This window comes from Lepisosteus oculatus, chromosome 4 (assembly GCF_040954835.1).
Source record: "Lepisosteus oculatus isolate fLepOcu1 chromosome 4, fLepOcu1.hap2, whole genome shotgun sequence".
NCBI classification, from domain to species: Eukaryota; Metazoa; Chordata; class Actinopteri; order Semionotiformes; family Lepisosteidae; genus Lepisosteus; species Lepisosteus oculatus.
In genome coordinates, this window is record NC_090699.1 from 9,992,676 (window position 1) to 10,015,510 (window position 22,835).

At 48.5% G+C, this 22,835-nt stretch overlaps 1 protein-coding gene across 1 annotated transcript; it reads left to right on the forward strand.

Annotated features, from left to right (window-relative positions):
• LOC102698003 (putative ferric-chelate reductase 1) lies at window positions 1-8,822 on the forward strand. The gene is made up of 7 exons (XM_069188611.1): window positions 1-81; window positions 3,349-3,879; window positions 5,056-5,253; window positions 5,910-6,005; window positions 6,310-6,433; window positions 7,041-7,157; window positions 8,007-8,822. Exons 2-7 carry the CDS (start codon window positions 3,349-3,351, stop codon window positions 8,045-8,047), a joined length of 1,107 nt encoding a protein of 368 aa, XP_069044712.1. The 5' UTR covers window positions 1-81; the 3' UTR covers window positions 8,048-8,822.
• Window positions 8,823-22,835: the final 14,013 nt, after the last annotated feature.

Genomic DNA, 22,835 nt, shown 5'->3' on the forward strand with positions numbered 1-22,835 from the left:
CCAGCTGGCAGAACTGAGGTTTGGTCTGTGTCCGACAGTACACTACAGGATCAGGAGAAGTACCACCATCGATCTGCAAAGGTAAGAGAACCCCCCTCCTGGATAAGGAGGGTCCTCCCCCCCGCGTAGCTGTTCGCCTTCTTTTCGGGCTCGTCCGAGAGTCGCGCTGGCTGTGCGGCCTGCCCTCACGCAGTCTCTGCCGCCGGCCGCTTCCCCCCCAAAACGTGCGGGGCGACGCGCGTTTGGGAAAGGCCACGGATTTTCCGGCCCGCCGGCGTCGGACGTTCTCCCACGGCGGGGCAGCCGGGTGCTCGTCCGGGAGGGTGGCCACAGGATTCAAACCGGCAACCTCCCAGCCACAGGCGCAGATCCTGAGCCACAGAGCCGCCGCGCCGCCTCGCACAGAGTGTGTGTTTTATTGGGTGATCCCATGGTAACCTTTGATCGTACTGGAGCAGCACCCAAGATCACTGGCTGCGATCTTCCCTCTGTCGCCTCCGTTTAGGACAACTGCACGAACTGGAAAGCTAAGAAAACGTGTCCACAAACTGCCATCCCTCAATTTCCTTTTTAAAACTTCTCTTTCTGGGGAGGAGGTTTCAAAGCACCAGTTGTAGTCCTGCTTGGGTTGGAAACTGAATCTCTCTGGAGTGCACTGGGGCACCATGTAGATCTCGGATGGTGCATTGATTCAGAAGTGGGCACGTTGTATGTGGAAGTGTCATATGTGTTTTTTGTGGTTTTGTGTCTTCTTGTTATCACTGTATTTTTTTCTGTCTGGGCTGCACTGGAGTAACTTCCAGTCAACTTTGTGGATGTGGCAATAGAGTATTGCATCGGAGGAAAACCTCCTTTGTGCTCAACCCAGTGATTTGAAGTGACCATGAGTATTTCACTACACTTCGGAGTGTAAAAATTTCAATTTCATTCCGTATCAGTATGAAGCCATAACTGCACGAGGTCTGCTCCTCAATAACTCAGCATACTCTGTAATCAGCGAAGCTTGACTGCAGCCTGCTTGAGTTCCTGCCTCTTTTCGAAGTGCAGCACCTTAAGTTTTTTCACTCTGCATGTGAAATGCAGCTCAGCGGGATTAAAATCTGGCGATGGACTTGGTCGGTCTTAGACTTTAGCCTACCCCCCACCGATGATCTGCTTGGTTTATTAGCCATGTGCTTCAGGTCATTGCTATGCTACATGATGCATTTCCATGAGTGCCGGCTGATTAGTATGGGTATCTTTTCTTTTATGGGAGCCGACAAAACATTGCTGTGCAATGTCTGATTTGTTCTGTGGTCCCTATGGTGAGCTCCGTCATCACATAGGAGTGAATCAGTTCCAGAGGTGGCCAGGCGTGGCAAGACCTCTGGTAAAGGCTTATTATAGGCTCATCTCTTCATAATAATAATAATAATGATAATTCCTTACACTTATATAGTGCTTTTCTGGACGCTCCACTTAAAGCGCTTTACAGGTAATGGGGAATCCCACTACCACCACCAGTGTGCCTTAACCCGGTGAGCCCCTGTCTAGGCTAGAGCCCTGGCCGATGTCCAATGCTCCCTCTAGGCCATGCGCGTGTGCACGCACACTGGTGAGGAAATCACCGCACAGAGGAAATTGAACTGTGTGTAAAAAATTAAATTCCCCCTCTATTTTAATAAGAAGATTATAAGGGGAGATTTAGATATTGTTAATGATGGGGTAGCGAAAATAGTTTCAGAAGCCTACAAATCAGAATCGGGTAAAGGTATTATATCTAGATTATATAAAAGATTTATGGAAAAGAAATCATATTCTACAGAGTATGTAAAAGATAAATGGGTGAAAGAAAGTGAAGTTAGAATTTCGAATGAAGAGTGGCTTGAAATTTGTGAATTTCGATGTAGATGTACTAACTTGCACTTATGGAGAGAGTTTTGCTGGAAAAACATTGTTTGATTTTTCATTACTCCGGGCCAGAAGGCGCACCATACTGAGGAAAACCAAGGTGATCATTGGCATTTATTCTGGAACTGCCCTAAAATAAGGCTTTTCTGGAAGGAGTTGCATGAGAAACTATATTTGAAAGGAATGCACCCTTTACATTTGAGGCTTTATATTTTGGTAAACTGGATTCTGATTGGAGGGGAACTGATGAATACTTGTTCGGAATCCTCATATCAGCAGGGAAGAAAGCTAAAACAAGAAAGTGGCTTCTCACAGATCTACCAACAATGAATAATTGGATTTAATTAATTAAGGAAATATATATATATATCACGGAAAAAATAACATTTTCACTAAAATTACAAATGAAAAAAAAAGTCAAATATTGGTCTAGATGGGTTCAGTACATTAAACCTTTAAGGTCGGATTTTGTTGAGATACAAAATAACTGAAATTGAATAAGTTATATAATTGTTAAAATACTACGGGAACAAACAGGAATTTTTGCCTGTGATGTAAGGCTGAATAATGGTGGTTTATATGTAAAATGGTTTTGTTTTGTTCTCTGAAATAAAAAAAATAAATTCCCCCCCAGAATATGATAATAATAAAACAAACACGGTCTTCAATTGAAAAGTGCAAAATTGACCACAGGAGACGGGCTGCGAGAGGCCCAGCTTGGCTGTGTGCAGTATTACTGCTACTCGATCAACGGTATCTTTGCTCTTGTCGTCTCGTACCTCTCTGCTCACTCAGTCTCCATGACCGGGCTCGTGGAGTCGCTGTCCAAGTCTTTTAGCTCTCCCTGCTTCACAACAAACAGCCTTTTCCTTTTTCCAGTTTGCACAGTGTGCATCGTTGAGCCTTGAAATCATAGGAACGTAGACTCGTTGTTTTCAAATTTGTATTACCCACTTAAAAGTGTATTTGATTAAAAGACTAAAAATATTGATTCGCTGTGTCGAGAGAGGTGACGGGCGTTAGGCACAAAAGAACTGCACGTTCATTTCGAGTGGAATGGCTTGCCGAAATGGTAGAAGCTGCCGCTCCGAAAAAGTCACAATTTGATATATGTTCCGTTGCGAGAAATATGAACAAAAAATCATTTCAGGCTTACAATTTTATGTACACTCCATTTAGTGCGCACATGTTTTTGTCACTGGGAAAAAAATTGCACAACTTTAGAAATTAGAGGGAACATTGCCGATGACCCCGGCTGAAGAGCTAGAGATGGCTGGAGGTCCGTCTGGACTCCTCCGTCAGTCTCCCTCCCTCCAGGGCTCCGCTGCTCAGTTCTCCAGCTCCTTCCTGTTCCCTGTTCCCGGCCTCCGGTAAAAGAGAACACCACCTTCATTACCTGTGGCGACGGAGACATCAGGCTGGGCTCCCCTCTTCCATGTCCGTTCCTCTGTCTTTCAGATGCTGGTCAGAGATGTGCTCGTCTTCTGTCTCGTCAGCGGGATGATGAGCTGTAGAGCTGACGACACGACTACAACCGCTCCTGACACCGACACTACCACGGTGATCACCACGACGCCCTACACCAGCATCAGCACCAGCATCCCGATGACCACGGCGGCTCCCAGCATGAGCAGCACCACTGCGGCGGCCACTGGCACCACCGCGGCGCCCACTGGCACCACCGGGGCGGCCACTGGCACCACCGCGGTGCCCACTGGCACCACCGCGGCGGCCACTGGCACCACTGCGGCGCCCACTGGCACCACCGCGGCGGCCACTGGCACTAGCACAGCCGCCTCTACGGCCACCAGCACCGCCACCACGACTGGCACCACCGCCAGCTCGTCCACGGCCATGTCGACGTCTACGACGGCGACGCTGAGCACTGCCTCGACCTCCAGTGGCGCCAGCACGGGCAACTCCACCGCCAACGCGACGGCTTCCACCCTCAGCAGCGCGACCACCGCCACCTCCACCACTGCGGCCCCGGTAAGTCCGAGACCATGCCGGCGGGGGGGGGGGGGGGGGGGTAGGTTGGCGTAGGACGTCTCCAGGCTTGCCCGTTCCTCTGACGAGTGGGAGCTGAGCGGCGCTCGAGCGCCAGCATGCAGCCCGCACCCGGTGTTGCCTGGTTGGAAACCAATCCCACACCCCCAAGGTCTGCACCACTTCATGCCCCGCAGGGGGGTAGTTAATTCTCTTTCCAGACGTCTGGCGCTCAGTTTCCTTCACCCCCCCCCCTCCCCGCACCCCTCCAGCGGTCAGTGCTCTGCGAACCCCATTGGAGCTGCGGTGACCTCCAGGAAGTTCTTCCTGTAGCCCCTGAAGGGGTTCTTAAATTTCTACTGAGGTGTATCTGACCCCTGCATGCAGAACTCCACGCTGTCTGATCTCTCTTCCTCTGTTCATCTGCTAGAGTGATTAATAAATTGCTTACACTTATATAGCACTTTTCTGGACACTCCACTCAAAGCGCTTTACAGGTCATGGGGATCCCCCCTCCACCACCACCAGTGTGCAGCTCCACCTGGATGGTGCTCCAGTACTCTCCCCACACACCAGCTCTCAGTGGGGAGGAGAGCAGAGTGATGAAGCCAGTTCAGAGAGGGGGATTATTAGGAGGCCATGATTGGTAAAGACCAGGGGGAAATTTGGCCAGGACACTGGGGTTACACCCCTACTCTTTTCAAGAAACACCCTGGGATTTTTAATGACCACGGAGAGTCAGGACCTCAGTTTTAAGTCTCATCCAAGGAACACTGCCTTTTATACAGTATAGTGTCCCTGTCACTATTCTGGGGCATTAGGACCCCCACAGACCACATGATGAGCGCCCCCTACTGGCCCCACTAACACCTCTTCCAGCAGCACCCTTGCAGCAGTCTCCCATCCAGGTACTGACCAGGCTCACACCTGCTGAGCTTCAGCAGACTGTCAATCTGACATGGACTGAGAATCAGGGCACGCCGGTGCTCTCAAGTGAGATGCAGGTCACATCTTACCCTCCATTTGTAAAGACAATCTGCAGCCAAAGATGCTCTTCTTGGCTGAGGGCTCCGAGGGCCCCGAGAGCCCCGAGGGCCCCGAGGGCCCCGAGTTCATGCCGGTTTGTGCCCAAGTACAGTGGGGGGCTGTTCTAATGTAATGTTTTCTCCCCTGGGGCAGCTGACGATTTCCAAGGTGGGCTGCAGTACACAGAAAGCCTGCCAGAGCAGTCCCACAAACTGCACCCCCGGCGTCACCTCGGGGTGCTTCTTCATGTCCTCCCGTCTGGTGGAAACACGTGATCAGGGGCTCCAGTTCGAGATCAGCGGGCAGTCTGTGGGGTACATCAGCTTTGGACTCTCTCTTGACAATGGAACGGTAAGGTACCCACTAGGACTGAGAAAGAGGAGATCACAGAGAATCCTTCATTAATTAGCACACACAACAAGACAGGAGACACAGTGAGAGAGAGGAGGTAACAGAGAATCCCTCAGTAATGAACACACACAACAGGACAGGAGACACAGTAAGAGAGAGGAGATATCAGAGAATCCATCAGTAATAAACACACAATAATAGCAAATAACAACACCCTGACTCCTCTCCTCCTCCACCACCAGTGTGCAGCCCCACCTGGATGATTATCAGGAGGCAATGATTGGTAAAGACCAGGGTTAAATTTGGCCAGGACACCAGGGTAACACCCTTACTGTTTTCAAGAAATGCCCTGGGATTTTTAATGACCACATTAAAAATCAGTCAGGACCTCTGAAGGACGGTGACTTTTTTACAGTATAGTGTCCCCATAGCTATATTGGGGCATTAGGACCCACACAGACCGCAGGGTGACCGCCCCCTTCTGGTCCAACAAACACCACTCTCACTTTCCCAGGAGTCTCCCATCCAGGTACTGGCCAGAGTCACACCTGCTTCAGTGGGTTGTAGGGTGACATAGCTGTTGGTTATAAGCAGCAGAGAAGGAAAGAGGAATTGATGTGGTCTGAGCAGTGTGTGTGCTTTCTGTGTCTCCTCAGGTAAACAGTGAGGTCTATATCTGTGCTCTGAACGGCACCAACGTCTATGTCTCAAGAGCCAACTTCACAGGAAGCAGCATGAATCTGCTGCCCACGGTAATTATCCACATCTGGGTGCAGGGGGGAGGGGAGAGGGTGGTGTGATCCCCAGCATCATGGGATGTACAGAAGTTTCTTAGGCTCCTAAAGCAGCCTTACAGCTCAGCACAGATCCCCGATACTGCTCCTCTTCACCAGAACTGCCCCCCCAGCCCCACCCCATAACCCCAAACCTAAGAGCTCCCACTTTCGCCAGTGAGGGGTTGGTGGCCTACAGGTGGGGGGGAAGATCCTCATAAGCGAGCTATGGTCATGATGTCAGTGCTGAGAGAGATGCTGTCTCTCTCTCTCGCTCATGCAGGACAACATCAACACTGTGGTGGGATCCTACATTGGAGGAGTCATCAGCTGCTCCTTTGTGGCGTGGAACATCTCCACCACCACGCAGTACTACATATACCTGGCCAATGGGACCATCGGAGCCGGTAAGCCCGTTTGCGCAAAACAAAGACAGGGACGAGTCCAGCTGAACGAAGCTTTTAGGGTTCGCATGAGGACTAACCAGGGCTCCCACTGCAGGGTGGCTTGATTGTAGGTCATTGCATAGGAGCCAGGGTGGGGTGAGGGCATATTCCATCCCATTGCCCCATTCGGAGACAAGCTGGTGCCAATGGCTGAATTTATTCGCATAATATAAAAGAAAAACTTGGCATGGATTGATTTGTTTCTGGAATGGGAGTATGGTTTACCAGCACTGAAAGAAATCTGTAGATTGTAAAGAAAGGCAAGGGTGGGGAATTTCTTTGTGCATGGGACATTCAAAGAAACAACATTAGGGCTCATCAAATTGAGGAGAAGAAGGGGTGGTTGCTTCTTCCATTTCATTTAGTTCCATTCCCTGTCTCTGATCCAACCATGGTTTGAATGAGATCATTGGCCCATCTTTAACCAACTGGCCCAGAACATCACTTTTCATTAATTGTGGAACACAGACCCACAAGGCAGCGGAACAGAATGGGCACACCAGGGGAACTGCTGGTATCTGTTGATCCGGGGAATTCTGCTCATGTACCCACCTATCCTTCTTCACAGGGGGCAGCTTCAGCGTTCCTGATGTCCGCTTCTTCAGTGCAGACAAGGTCAGCCTGCTGAACTACAGTCTACCCTCCTCAGCCAGTCCAATCCAGCCCTCCCTCATCACGGCGCTTGGTAAGACCCGGCCTGTTTGCTTCTCTTCCAAAATAAGCACTACTTAGACGTTAGGTACGCACTAGAGACGATCATGGGTGTACCCCAAAATTTAATATAATTTAATATAATAAACTGACAGTCAGGACAGCACAATCAGGGAGTGCAATCCTGAAGCACTAGGGATGGTCATGTGTGTACCCCGAGATTTATATTAGTAAACGGACAGTCAGGGCAGCACAATCCCGGAGCACTAGGGATGATCATGTGTGTACCCCGAGATTTATATGAATAAACTGACAGTCAGGGCAGTACAATCCCGGAGCACTAGGGATGATCATGTGTGTACCCCGAGATTTATATGAATAAACTGACAGTCAGGGCAGTACAATCCCGGAGCACTAGGGACAATCATGGGTGTACCCCGATATTTATTAATAAACCGAGAGTCAGGACAGCACAACCAGGAACTGTATTGCCGGAGCACTAGGGGTGATCATGTGTGTACCCCGAGATTTATATTAGTAAACTGACAGTCAGGGCAGCACAATCTCAGAGCACTAGAGATGATCATGAGTGTACCCCGAGATTTATATTAGTAAACTGACAGTCAGGGGAGTACAACCCCGGAGCACTAGGGATGATCATGTGTGTACCCCGAGATTTATTAATAAAGTCACCGTCAGAGCAGCACAACCAGGAACATTCTGTGGAGGTGGCCGTTCTCTAACCCCTGGAGAGCAAACAGGGGGGCGCCCACACTTGTCACCCCGGAAATCCACTCGGACTGTTCAAGCACGGCAGAGACACCGTTCCCAGCGCTTTCCCAGAGGCATGTCGAAGGTTTCACCTGCGTCTTGTTCCTTGCAGGGATGCTGATTCTCACAGCCTGGGGCTGCCGGGCTGACTGACCAACTCATCGCCGGGCTGAGACTCAGAGAGGGGGGCGTGGCGGCTGACGAGAGGAGGGACTCACACACACACGCACGCACAGCCACACACACACGCAGAGAACGGGGACGATCGGGGTGGTCTTCAGGAGTGGGGCAAGCGATTGCACAGCCGGAATCCTCTGTGAAACCAGGTACATGTCTCGAGCAAAGAAGCTGGAGTTGTCTGAGCCAAAAAAAGCCAACCAAGTTACAAAAGGACTTGATTCCAAAAGAGTAGTTTCTTTCTGACTGGGCATCTCGCTCTCTTCTGGCTCCGCCTCTCCCAGGAGTCGCTGACAAATAAGTGGGAATCTACAGTTCCACTCCAGCCTTGTGTGTGATTGAGTGTACTGTGTGGGTGACCATTACACTATCATCACTGGCGCTACTCATGGGGGGGGGTAATATATAAATTGGAAACTGCTGTTTTGTTTGGCGTCTCCACCTGATCGCTTGCTCTATCCTGAAGATCCGCGCTCCGATTCCTCCCAGACAGCTTTGCACATCCGGGCGATTCTCCCGCAGCCCTCGCCTCCACAACGCCAGATTCCCGCTCCCCCCCGCTTTCCGGAACGCAATCCCGACTTTCTCAGGGGCATAAGAAAAGGCCGGATGTGGAGTGTAGGAAAAGTGGCGCGGGAGGGGAAACACGTACGGGCACATGGCGGTTTTGACCAATCTGTTCTATTGTGCACTGACTGTGAAAAAACATTTCTGTATTTATTTCCATAGAAAATAAAATTTGATTTTTGGATTTGTGGTCTGGCTGTGTGTGAGGGGACCGTGTATAGTGGGGATAAATGTATAGTGCTTTTTATTCGCCATACTGTACTTTACTTTTGTTGGCCCTGATCTCTGTACGAATCCGTCAGGGGAGCCACTCCTGACTCCTGTGTAGTGCGGATTTAGGACCCTGTGCAGACGGTATAATCCGGAGGAGACTGGAGAAGGACAATAGGGAAAAGACGGAGAGGAGCGGATGGGAGGACTGACAGGGGACAGGGTGCCGGAGGCGATCCAGGTGCGAGGGGGAGCGCAGGCGAACAAGTCCAGAGTCCAAAAGGGAAAGCACAGGGCGCAGTCCAAAGTTCAGGTAGCCGAGAGATCAATCTGAGACGAAGACAGGGAAAAGGGATACAGGAACATGGAAAATGCAACCATAACGGAGCAAGGTGCTCCGAGCCCCGCACTGGGAGGTCAGGACGCCTGGGGAAAAGGCCTGTGCCCTCGGGCTGCTCCTGAGCCCGGTGGATAGACGGGCCTGCAGACGTCTGTCTGCCAGTACTGAGCCCAGACAGGTGCACGTAATAATAAAGTTAGAGCGCCCTCTAGAGGAAGGATGATGACTGTGACAGAATCAGAGGAAAATAATTGCCTCATTTGCTTGCTGAACCAAGGTAAAGCACTGGGCTCACTCACCCGTTACTGCTGTGTTTGACTTGTGTCGGCAGCGCTGGCTACTGACGACAACACACTTAACACCCTGGAATTTAGGGATCAACTATGCGGAAAAACAAGAAGGGATTTACTCATCCTTAAATCCCCCTCCAGTACCATCCTTCCCAGATGAAGAGTTAAAGGTTTCTTCCATGCTGAAATAATATTTCGTCTGGGGGGCCTTCATCAGGTGCATTCTTCCACACCTGAAATGTTGTGTCTATTTTCCTTTCGGCATGGAATAAACCTTTGCCTGTTCCTTTGCAGCCTACACCTGCTGATGCAACTACCTACTTAATGTCTCTGAACTGACTTCATCCCTCTGTTCTCCTCCCCACTGAGAGCTGGTGTGTGGTGAGAGTACTGGAGCATCATCCAGGTGGGGCTGCACACTGGTGGTGGTAGTGGGATTCCCCATGACCTGTAAAGCGCTTTGACCCGAGTGTCCAGAAAAGTGCTATGTAAATGTGAGGAAATTATTATTATTGATGTCCTTCCCAGAGGCTGTGCTGAGTCTGGAGCCAAAGTGACAGTAAGCCTGCACGTCTCTGCTCTGGCCACCAGGGGGAGCCAATGCTTCAAGCGCTTGGGTGAATCCAGTCGCCGGGGCTCCCATCCTGAGTGCTTAGAAAGCGGGAGAGATTCTCTAGCTCACAGCCCGTCCAGCTCCAAACTCAAATGGCAGCTCTGGCCAGCAGGGTCCTTTCTGTGTTAAAGCTCGGGCCACCAGGCGCAAGAGCAGCTTCTACCGTGCGGAAGTGCCCGTCATTAACAGCGAACGGCACGGTGCTTCAGCGTTCACTGCACCCCTGCGCTCTGCAATGTGGGCTTGGACTACCATTGTCTCGTGTGTTCATTGTTCTGCCCTCTGTTGTCTATTGCACTGTCCAGAGGGACCAGCATGAAAAAGAGTGCCATGGTACATGTGCAGTACATACGGCAAATAAACTCCCTTCTCCAGGGAAGCACGCTGTGCTGCACAGTGTTGTCTTAGAGCATGGGACACATACAGGAAGCCATGGAGTATTTCACTTCCTGTGGACATTGCCTCACACTGGATGTGCCTCCTGCCGACGAACAGCTGTATCTGGACTAGGTGCGAAAGCACTCCGCTCTGGTTGCCTGAAACCGGCCATGTGGCAATGTCATAGTAGCACATCTTCGCCTTCGAAAAGACTGCAATAGTGGCAGATCTGCCACCAGAGGGCGCCAAAAGCCCCTTTACTAAATAACGGCCATCTATCCATTTTCTAACCACGTCATCCAGAACAGGGCTGTGAGGGAACCAGAGCCTATCCCAGCAAGCAACAGGCATAAGGCTGGGTAGACCGTGGATGGGACGCCAAACCATCACAGGGGAGGCACACACACACACAGGCCCATTCTCCCCAGAAGCCAATTAAATTACCAGCATGTCTATGGACTGTGAGAGGAAACCCACATGAAGGAGGAGAGGACATTCAAACTCCACCGAAACAGCACCCCATGCCTGGATTTGAACCCAAGGTTCCACCCATGAGAGGCAGCAAAGCTAAGCTCTGTGCCACCTGTGTGCGAAGTATTTAGCTTAAGAATTATTTAACCAATATAGCATATAGGTTGGGAAAGTGTGTGCTGTATTCTTACATGGGGGTTAGTGGTGGTTGAGGGGGGTCTGAGTATCTGTTTATTGCAGTTTTTTTTTTTCTTGGAAAAGTCTGCAATGAAGCCTTTGACATCCATTGTGAGTGTTTTTTTTTTGGGGGGGGCAGATCTTTAGCGCCGCCCTAGCTGAGGGTGGGGTCTTTTTACAGCGCTCCTATACTGCCTTGGTTTTCGTTTGCATCCCAGAGTAACTTTGGTTACGTTCTGGCCAGAATTAGTTAAGCTGCGCTCCCTGAAATCTGGACAGTACAGTATATAATAGACAGTATATATATATTGTATAGATGGAGTTCAATCCCAAGGTGAGCCAAATGATAAGATGGCACAATTCTGGCACTACCATGTGGCCTTTCATCAGAGAACAGAGGAAAGTTTTCAACCGAAGGGAGGCCCTTCCAGCACTATTAGCTGCGAATAATGTATTGCTCCAAGCATGACATCCAGCCCTTGACAACATCAATGGGCAGCTTGTTCCAGACCCCTCCATCTCTAAGTGTAAAGAAAGGCCTCCCCCGTGCACGGTTTGGAGTGCACTGCCTCTGAGCCTCCTCTGGTTTCGTGTTTCACTCTCTCGCTGCTGAAGGAGTCCGCTGTCACTTTCCTCCAGAACTCACATCTTCTCCACAGGCCTTCCTCCGCTCGAGACTGCTCAGTCTCACAGGCTCCTTAGAACTGCCCCACCTCCCGCCTCTTTTACTCTGACGGCACTTGCCCCGGGGGGGGTTCAGGGGCCAGAGCGTGCCAAGTGAAACTGGCACGGATACACGCCTGCTTCTGTCAATAAGGCCAGTAATCCAAGCCGCTTGCCTAGCGTGTTCTTTCACTTTGAAACCAGCTGTAAGGAATTGCCGCCTGTTTCCCATCGGAATGGGAGACAGTAAACACGTTCCTGTCATTCCTTAGACGTGCAGGTGCGCTCGTGAGTAAACGAGTGAGGGGGCTTCTGCGTCTCCATTGCAGACAATCCTTGGGGGCAGTTTTCATCTGGGGGTATCCTGCCGATGGTCCAGTGCTTGTCCCACTCTTTCATAGTGCGTCTGCATAGCCCACAGTTTGCAACAGCGGTTTCCCACACTGCTCGGTGCCTTACCCCAATTTCAATGGGCACCAGAGCACTCTGCTATGCTACCCTGATCTCACTGGGCTTCACTGCACTGGACTGTGCTTTTACCCTGATCTCACTGGGCTTAACTGCACTGGACTGTGCTTTTACCCTGATCTCACTGGGCTTAACTGCACTGGACTGTGCTTTTACAATGATCTCACTGGGCTTCACTGCACTGGACTGTGCTTTTACCCTGATCTCACTGGGCTTCACTGCAGTACTCTTACCCTGATCTCACTGGGCTTCACTCCACTGGACTGTGCTTTTACCCTGATCTCACTGGGCTTTACTGGTTTACTGCACTGTCCTGTGCTTTTAACAAATGCTCACTGCATTTTACTGCACTGTACTGTGCTTTTATTCTGATCTTACTGGGCTTTACTGCACTGTACTGTGCTGTGCTTTCACTATGATGACACTGGCTTTTACTGCACTGTACTTTGGTTTTGAGTTTAACCCAGTGGTGTGCAAGGCATCCCATCTTCCCTCAGAGCTCCTGCCCTGAGAGCTTCTATTGTCAGAATGGGGCTGATAGGGTGAATGGATCCTGTGCAGGACTCAGGAGACAAAGAAAAACACTAAGCCGAATCGCCAAGCAAAAACGAATACCAGGAAGCAGGCGAGTAGGTCGGAACACGGAGAGAGAACGAGGAAGCAACAATCCAAATCACAAGACGAAGTTGAAAACGAGGAGCAGGCTAGGAGATCAAATACCGAAGTTAAGCAAGAGAATAATGCGCACTTGGGAGCTCGATGAGTTTCCACAATAGTGAGCAGGGAAGTGAGAAAAGAGGAGAGCTAGTGTGAGGGGACAGGTGCACGGTGACAGGTGCATTATTTGCGGCGTGAGCGTTTGTTAAAGGGTGTGCGCGTGGGAATGCAAGATGGGAATTAGACGCGAGTGGAATGCGTAACAGTACCCCCCCCCTCAGGGTCGGCTCCTGACGACCCAGTAGCCAGAGTGGGATGGGTGTGAAGGAAGTCTTGAATGAGGTTTTGATCCAGGATGTCCGCTTCAGAAACCCAGGAACGTTCCTCAGGACCATTAGCCTCCCAGTCAATCAAAAACTGGCGAGCGCCTCTACGCCATCGGGTGCCCAAGATTTTATTCACGGTCCAGGTGGGAGAGCCGTCCATTAGTCCATTAGTCGGGGTGGGAGGCGGATGAGGTTGACGTCCAGGAAGTGGAGATCTGTGGTAAGGCTTCAGGAGGGACACATGGGAGGTGGGGTGAATCCTGAGAGTGGGAGGGAGGGCGGGGCAGTACGAGACGGGTGTAACACGGGAGAGGACTCTGGAGGGCAGACGGTGGTAGACGTATTCGAAGAAAAGAACAAATCTGTCAGCATTCTTTTTTCAGAACAGAAGGATTTCTGATTTCCCCTCCCCGGCAAGGAATCCTGCCTGCGATACAAGAAACAATGCCCCTTTGCCACAGCTCTGCAGGAGTCAACGTCAACGTCCAGCCTCAAGTTCACGTTGAGTCCTGCAGAGCTGTGGCAAAGGGACATTGTACCTGAAGGGCTGGGAAAAGCCCTTAAACTGGTCCAATTAAACCCATAACGAGCTAGGTGAGCTTGTTAAAAACCCAGCAGGCCTGAAAACCTGGACTGGCTCTCCCGGCGCGTGGATTGCTGGGTCCCAGGTTATATGGGACAGAGTCAACAGCTCCTCCCAGCTCTTCGGGGGCTGGTGTTTGGAGGAGACCTGGAACACCTGCAGACGCAGCGCCCCCTGCAGGACGAGGTGTACCTATCCTTGCGTCAGTGTGAGCGCTAAAGTGGCCTGCAAGTTCAGGAAGGTTGTGATCCCCCCCCCCCCCCCCGACTTGCTGCGTCTGTAGCTTTAGATTGGCCCTTCTTGTCTTTTTTCCACTTACGACCATCATCCCACTCCTCCCAGCTTGATTTGGGCAATCAGGGTGACTGGACAGATGGAGATGTGGTAGACAGGGTGTTTCTGAAGGCTGTGGTAGCTGTGCCCTGCCCTCCCCTTCCTTCTTCAATCACAAGGATGGATGACTCAGAGATTGATTGCACAGTTTGCTGGACAACCAGTTATGTAGCATTTATACCTGGTCAGATACACCGGAGAAGACAGGAAGCCGACTGGAATGAAGTTTGGCTTTGGATTATTTCCTGATTCTGTTCCCCTTACATGGAGTGGCCAATGCTGTCATCAAGATGATTAACCTGGCATTGCGTTACCTCTGAAGTGCTGCCAGAGCTCTTCTCCCAGCCAGCCCTTCGTTGCCTGACTTCCTGGTGTTCATGCTAACCGGTTCACGCCGATCCTCTGGTTTTTGTTTATGAGAGAGCCGCTCTTCTCTAGGCTTCGGCTCCCCCTGTTTTTCTTCTCATTTCCTGAAAAATGAGTGTCTGGCAGAGGTGCTAGAACATGGTCCTCTCCCACCTCCTGTCCTCAAGAGACACTGTCCAGCAGGTTCTACAGCTCTCTACCAGATACAGGATTGAGAACCACAGCTCTAGACCAGGAGAACTCAACTCCAGTCCTCAAGGGATACTGTCCAGCAGGTTCTACAGATCTCTACCAGGACCAGTACTGAGAACCACAGCTCTAGACAAGGAGAACTCAACTCCAGTCCTCAACAGACACTGTCCAGCAGGTTCTACAGCTCTCTACCAGATACAGGATTGAGAACCACAGCTATAAACCAGGGTAGCTCAACTCCTGTCCTCAACAGACACTGTCCAGAAGATTCTAGTAGTCCCTCCTGAGAGCATTATTGAGATCAACAACTCTAGACCAGGAGAACTCATCTCCAGTCCTCAGGAGACACTGTCCAGAACGTCCTAGAGCTCTCCACCAGGACCAGGATTGAGAATCACTGCTCTAGACCGGGAGAGATCAACTTTAGTTCTCAAGAGACACTGTCCAGGAGGTTCTGGAGATCTCTACGAGGACCAGGATTGAAAACCACTGCTCTTAATCCAGGAGAGACCAACTACAGTCCTCAGGAGACACCGTTCAGCAGATTTTATATTTACATCTCCAGCTTCTTAAGAGCAAGCCAAGCTTTCGATTTGTCCGATTAACAACTTACGAGTTCAATTAGCTCATTAAGGACGCAGGTGGAGGAAAACCTGAAACTCTCTGGGCCTCCAGGACCGGAGTGGGGGCAGCCCTTTTTTAGCTGAACGTGCTTCTTAGTTTCTAGAATCCTTTAATCATTGTTCCCTCGCAGTGAGCTTAATGCTTTTCCAGTGGACATTAAAAACAAAATGAACTCCCTCACTGGTGACCCATGTGTCCGTCTTAGATTCTGGGAATACACTGTTTGTTGCCATTAGCCAGAGGCAGCTCCTCTGCTACAGGTGACCCATTTTGAATACGCACTGCGCAGCCTCAGAAATTGACAGTTTTTGAGTGCCCTGTTTTATCTTGGGTCCAGAGTTTTGTCAAGTCATTCATTTATAGACGAGCATTTGCATTAATGTCAAAGGCAGGGACGTTTCAAGGCGTAATGGGAAGAAAGCATTGCCTCAGGATTCATGGATTGTGGATAAAATGTACTGTACTAGTAACTGAATATATTTTTTAAATGGCATTGTAGTTTACCTGTTCACAATAATAGATAAAAAAACAACCCACACTTGATTTTTTTCTCCAGCTGTGCGAGAGAATTGTTAAAAAATAATAACAAATGAAACTTCAGTGCCACAGACCATTTATCAATAAACAAACCTGCGTTTAATGGTAAAACCGAGCCGACGGCTAACATTGATCAGAGCGTTCAATTCAGAGGCGAGCTTCACTAACTTGTCCCCATCAGCAAATGTGTCCCCTATTGATCACTAATCAGTGTCTCAATACATAGAATTATAGCCTCCCAGTGCTCCAGACAACACTACTCTCATCCGACATAATTAACTATGAAATCACCCAGAAACGGAACACGATTTGTAGATAATAACAAATAGCAGTGTCATCTGAGAAAGCAGTGTTTTTACTGCGTGTTGCGCTGAAGGCATCGCTCCCGTTTACAATAAGAAAAAGTGTTACGATAAACCAACCCATCTTACGAACAAAAAAAAAACGTTTAATAGACAATAACAGTAAGAGGATTCAAGTATTTTCAACATAACCCGAAAATCCAGTTCCTTGCTTAAACCGGGGGGAGGGGCTTAATGTTTGCAGCGTCTAATCGCAAAACAATTCTCTTCAACACTTCTTTCTCCGAGGGACTGAGCACTTCTTGCGATTTCGGAGGAATCTCACCGTGAGGAATCTCCACCACAGGTGGAAACATTTGGATTTGCACGCGTCTTTCCACTGCAGAAAGCCAACGAACCATACCGCACATCGATATGGCATTCTTCAGAGATATCTATCAACAAACAGGTTTCTCCAGCTGTGCGAGAGAATTCTTTAAAAACAATAAAAAAATGAAACCCCAGTGCCACAGACCATTTATCTATAAACAAACCTGCGTTTAATGGTAAAACCGAGCCGACGGCTAACATTGATCAGAACGTTCAATTCACAGGCGAGCTTCACTAACTCGTCCCCATCAGCAAATGTGTCCCCTATTGATCACTAATCAGTGTCTCAATACATGGAATTATACCCTCCCAGTGCTCCAGACAACACCACTCTCATCCTACGTAATTAACTACGTAATCACCCAGAAACGGTACGCGGCTTGATGACTGACCACGCCTCCCGAAACAGCCGGACTACCTGTCGTTACAACACAGTGTGGTTGATTAACCCCCGACAGGAGCGGGTGGATAAACAACAGATCTGCTTACTGCGGCTCCATAGCCTCAATACTTGACCCGTGTCGGCGTCATCAGCTGCTTCTTGTGCTCGTGACAGCAAAGTGACAACTTGGCACTGTATACAATGGACCACTCTGGGCCCGCATGATCATGATATGATTGTAGATGGTGCTTATATAGTTCACAGGGTGTAGGAGGTGGGGGTTTTGTGTGATTTGAATGGACCCCTGTGATTTGAATGGACGCCTCACTCGGGTGCGCGTAAATGCATTTTTTTAGAAAAACAAGTGTAGATTTTTTTTTGCAAAAGGGAGAAAGGAAACTTCCAGGTCTTTCTTCTGTCAAGTGCAAAATCTAAAATGTGCAAGGCTGATCTCAACAGTATACATTTCTTTATATCAGATTTCTAGATTCAAATAACTAAACATTACAGCAAAATAAAAACAGCCCTTTTAAATGTAGATCACAAAAACGTAAATCAGAAATGATCTAAATCCTGAAACTTGTCAGTACACAATGCTTACATTTTGCATTTTTTATGACAGAGCCATATGCTTCAGAGAATGTCAGTACAGGAATGAACAAAAGATTAAACCTCTTGAAATGAACACGGAGCGTAAAAAAGCGCCGGACGGACAGACGTGAGACTCGCGTCTCGCGGAGCCGGTGCGGATTGAAACGGGTTAAAACGGAAGTCGGACGTGAGACGGACGACTAAAAAACGCTTCGGAAACACTTTTAGGTGTGAAATGGAGTTTATAACAAAAGTTCGGGAGGGATGAGGAACAACCAAACTCAATTGGACTCGGCTGTCAGTAATGAGCAATTCAATTCAATTTCGATTCAAGGTGCTTTATTAGCATGACTGATGGCTACGATCAGTGTTGCCAAAGCAAATAAAAATAATCAAATTAACACGAAACAAAACAAAAAATAAAAGTAAAATAAAATCTACAGACATATTACAGACATTTACAACAAAGGCATATCATAAAATATTTACGTATACTGTAGACAGATGGAGCATTATTGGAAGACAGGCTCACTGTTCCTCAGGCTGTGACAGGAGATCACATACTGGGCTGCCAGATCAACTGAGTTCCCTCCTCCCTCTCCCAGTAGGATTGGGACCCGTTGTGACTCTGGCAGGTGTGGGAACTCTGGGATTAGATTTCTGAATTTCGGGAAGAATGTTTCTCTAATCCCAGAGTATCTGTCACAGTGCAGTAGGAAGTGCACCTCTGTCTCTATTTCTCCCCGCTGGCAGTGGGAGCACAGCCTGTCCTCTCTGGGCAGCCAGGTCTGCCTGTGTCGCCCAGTTTCTATGGCCAGGCTGTGGTCACTGAGCCTGTACTTCGTCAGGGTCTGTTTCTGTTTGTTATTTTTTATTTTGGTCAAATATTCAGCTAGTGTGTATTGTCTCTTTAGGGTTCTGTAGCATTCCAGTTTATGTTGTGTTTGTGTGTGTGTGTCCCAGTGTGTGAGATATTGCTGTTTGATCTGTGCTGTGATGTGGTTGAGTCTGGGTTGTGGTGCTCTAGCAGTGCTGTCCTGAGGCTGGTTAGTGTCGGTGTGGCTCAGGTCAGTGAGCCTCAGGACCAGCTGGCTCAGCAGGGCTTTGTGGTGGTAGGAATTTTGGTCGCTGTTTTTTAGGTGTAGCCAATACTTTAATATTCTTTTCTGTATGTTTATCAATAGTTTATCAATCTCTCTATCTCTCTCTCTTGCACGTCTCTTGCATCCCACCTCCACCTCTGCAGCTGCCCCTTGGCCACCCTGCTTGGAGGTCCTGGTCTCCTTGTCCCCTGGCCGGGAGGTCCGCCCTCAGCCAAGCGGCTTAAGCCACAATTTCGCTCCATGACGCTTGATTCTTGCGTGGTGTTCTTCCTCGTGAATTGGCCTTTAGTTCCAACAACGGCGGGATTTGTCGCCCTTTAGTTTGGAGGAGGAGGAGTGAAGAGGAGATAGCGAGGGGACCCCCACTATCGCCTAGCAGGACAAAGGGGCGAAAGGGAATAAGGGGACCCCTCTTGTATAGGGCAACACAGTCAGGGTCAAGGGTGAGGGGGTAGCGGTGCAGTCCAACACCGAGAGTGTGGGGGTAGGGGGACGATACAGTATGATTACCCGTTAACTAGCAAGTCCTTTATTCCTTTCGTCCTGTGTTGTGACATTGCTTCAAGAGCCGAATTACAGTATACCCCTCCTCAGTCCAGGAAGAAGGATAACCCCTGGTTAAAACACGAGCGCCTGCCGCGAGCTGCCGTCTCCACGGATTGTTTACAGTCTGGAAGCCCTGTAATTTATCGGTCAGGCCAATAAAGTTCTTTGACTTGGAATCCGGGTGCCTTGTGTTTTGTTCAGCCTCTTCAAACTTTAGGAGTGACAGATGCGCATTTGGGCAGATAAGAATAAGGGCAGATAAGGCTGTTGTTAAGGTGCTTGATATGGAAGTTACGATTGTCATCCAAAATGTAGCTGATAAACTTACACCCCCGGTGTTTAGGCGAAAGTGAAAAGAATTTTTGACGAAGTTATTTTGCATTTCGCCTTTTCAAACACTGAGACCGAAGGGTTTAATCAAAGAACTGGATTTACAGGTTGTGTTGTAACCGTGTCAGTTTACAACAGGGGTGGGGAACCTTTTTTCTGCCAAGGGCCATTTGGATATTTATAACATCATTCGCGGGCCAAACAAAATTATCCATTTAAAAATTAGCCTGCTATATTTGGTCAAACATTTAATTAACTCACCCCTAATGTGATGGCTGGAACTGCCTCTCTTTGGTGAGGCGTGTGATGTTAGCTGGTATTGATGATGTTGCTACTCGCAACTGCTTTTCCAGGTTTGCGTCGGTCAGTCTGGAGCCCAGTCGATCAAACAGCCACTTGCTATCATTGAGTTCCCTGACAGGCTTTCCCTTCACCTCCATGAACTGCTTGACTTCATCCCATCAGTTCGTAAAACACAGTGTGTTAACACTTTCGCGACGTGTCCACTCCCAGCCTGCCTGGCACTGACTGCCCTCTGAGTCACAGCGATACAGGCAGACGGGCCGCGGGCAGCCGGAGAGAAGCATGCGTGTCTGTCCAGTCATGTACTCGTATGTGTCCTGTCTGTCCCGTAATGGACGTTCCTAGCTTGTCCCTCAAAATTTACGTTATTATTATGATTCACTTAATATAAATTTATGTTGCTATGAAAAAAGCTCCTAGATTTATTGAATTCCAAGTCCCGCCCGCGTAGGGCTGGGGGCGATATGGCCAAAAACATTATCACGATAAAACATTTCATATCAGTTGATATCGATAATTATCACGATAAATGTCAAATCATTATTTAAAAAAAATTTGTATGGCCAATAAAGTGATCTTATCTTATAACCATAACGGAGACATTTCATAGATGCTTGCACAGAGTGTTGAACTTTGGTTCCTAATGCTAGAAATTGTATATGACCAATAAAGTGATAAAAAGGGGCTAAGAGATCATTTCATTTCTTTTGCTTGGTTGTAATGCCTGTGTTGTATTTTGTTGGTTTATTTTTGTAGAAATATTCTTTAAGAGTTCTGACAGGACCCCCTTTGAGAAACAAGATGGTGTACCGTATCTTGGGGGGGCTTTATCCTGTTAAGGAATGTAACAAGTAATGAGCCGAGGTGCTCTGTACTGCCTGGAGCTGAACATTTAGACTGTGCAGTGGACCCACCTCATGTGTTATTGTATATTAACACACGGCACGTGTGATTCCGTGCAAGATCAAATGCAGGTGAACTCACATGTTTATTCACCTGTAGACTGTGTTTTTTTTTTTAGTCTTGTCCTGAAATAACTACAGCTGCTCTCACACTCAGAAGGTAACGTCTCTCTGTTGCTTCTGCTCTCTGCAGGGATGCTGATCCTGCTGTCTGGGCTGATCTTTGGGATGTACTAGCGAGGACCAGATCAGACCTTCGAGCCTGTGGGGGTGCTTTGTACAATTCTAGTCAGCGTTTACCTTTACTGAAAAAATATACCTTTACTTATACTAATACCAATACCAATACTAATACCAATACTAATACTAATCAAACAGTTGAAACTTATAAGGGAAATAAAATTCCAAACGTGCGACTAGAAACAAGATGTAAATGTTGGAATGAAGCAACGTCTTAGATCACTGCAGGCTTCAGTTATCTCATGAAGGCAGGGTGGAAACCAGAAAGTCACCAGGACCAGGTCTACAGACAATCCTTCTCTTTGCCGTGACACTATGGCTTTCAATAGGACTTTTGTTAAAATGACTGGTTTCACTACTGCATTAATAAATAGCATCTGTGTGGGGAGCCAAATAAAGAGAATGAAGGAGCAGGGGTATAGAAATTCTGTCACTTTAAACGTAGTGCCTTTGCTACAGACTCCACTCTCCACAGACAATCCTTCCCTTCACTCCTGTCTGACTATCAGGCGTGACGCTTGCTCCTGAGACAGTCGTGACCCAGCGAGCTGTGAGCCCCTGATGCCGCCTGCAGGGAATTTGTGACTGAACACATTTCTGCTGCTATGAAATGAGGTCTTGATGAATGTGGTCTGACCTAACTTCCTTCCCTCGAACCCGGGACCTTAAGGCCGGATCTACTGCGGTCGTGGCTGTGGCTCAAGCCACAGAACTTTTTTTAAAAAAGTTCATAAACTATAGGATTCTCATTCCAGAAAATGTTGCGTTTCTTTTTTCCATCAGTATACTGTATGTATACTGTGCGAAACATTTTCTTTGTGCACTGTACATTCTGGTTTATTCTGTATATTTTGGACTGCGTGCAATTCTTCATACTCCATTTTTTTATTGCACCTCTTACTGGCTGTTTTTATTATAGTGTATTATTGCATTGCACTGTGTTGTGTTGATTGTGCCTGGCTGCTGTTGCACATTTCTCGTACGTTTATGCCTGAGAGCTGTTTCCCGACTCAGGCTGTCTCACATAAAGCACACCGACAGCAGAGCTACACTCCAGAACTGCAGAGGCTTCCCTTTGTCTCTCAGCTTTCTGTCCACTTTCTTTAGTTTTCACTTTCTTTTGCGCACTTTTGTTCGATGTGCTCCTGACCCAAAACGGCTGGAGAGGATCTTACTTCGTCGTTAGGTTAAAGCGCCAGCTTTTTATGCCAGTTTAGAGCAAAAAAAAAACCTCCCATTCCCATTATGTGCAACAAAAGAAGTATTAATCAACCGATGTTTTAATATGGTGTCATCTGGGTTTTTTCTGTTATGTGTATGAGGGAGGTGCTTTTAATGTACCCAGCAACACAAGTGAAGTTACCTGTGGGGCAAAGTAAAGTTCTTCCAAGTCTAAATCCCTATGGGAAGGGAGATCCCATCAGATAACTGTGATTCACCTGCTAAATATAGCCAAGCCTAAAAAACAGGATTAACAACATCACTTTATTAACCCTATACAATTTCTTGCAGTAGGAATTTGTCTATTCAATTTGATTCCCCACACAGTCAAAATCAGCACAACTCCTGCCCACATCCTGTCCAGCAGGATCTACCGGATCTACCTGACAGCCATTCCAGGCGATTCTGCTCCATGACGTGGCTTCGAAATCGTGTGAAATGGGGATTGGCAGAAGCCGAGTTTCCCCACAGCTCAGGGCATTCATTTCGTGAATCAATAATACCCCCGACGCTTCCAGACTTTAGAGGTGGGGCATTTAAGGGAGGTCTACAAAAGCCCGCTCGTACGGTGGGTGTGCCGGGGGAAAGGGTTCGAGGCTTCCTTTCCGTGGTGATGGAGGACACCCCAGACACTAACGCAGGGATATAAGATGGGTCACATACATGAGAAGGCCACTCCA

Excerpts from the sequence above, each read along its gene's own strand:
- LOC102698003 (XM_069188611.1), top strand. The coding sequence starts at position 3,349 with ATGCTGGTCAGAGATGTGCTCGTCTTCTGTCTCGTCAGCGGGATGATG. Across the intron at positions 3,880-5,055 it reads CCTCCACCACTGCGGCCCCG|CTGACGATTTCCAAGGTGGG; the intron begins GTAAGTCCGAGA and ends CCCCTGGGGCAG. Across the intron at positions 5,254-5,909 it reads TCTCTCTTGACAATGGAACG|GTAAACAGTGAGGTCTATAT; the intron begins GTAAGGTACCCA and ends GTGTCTCCTCAG.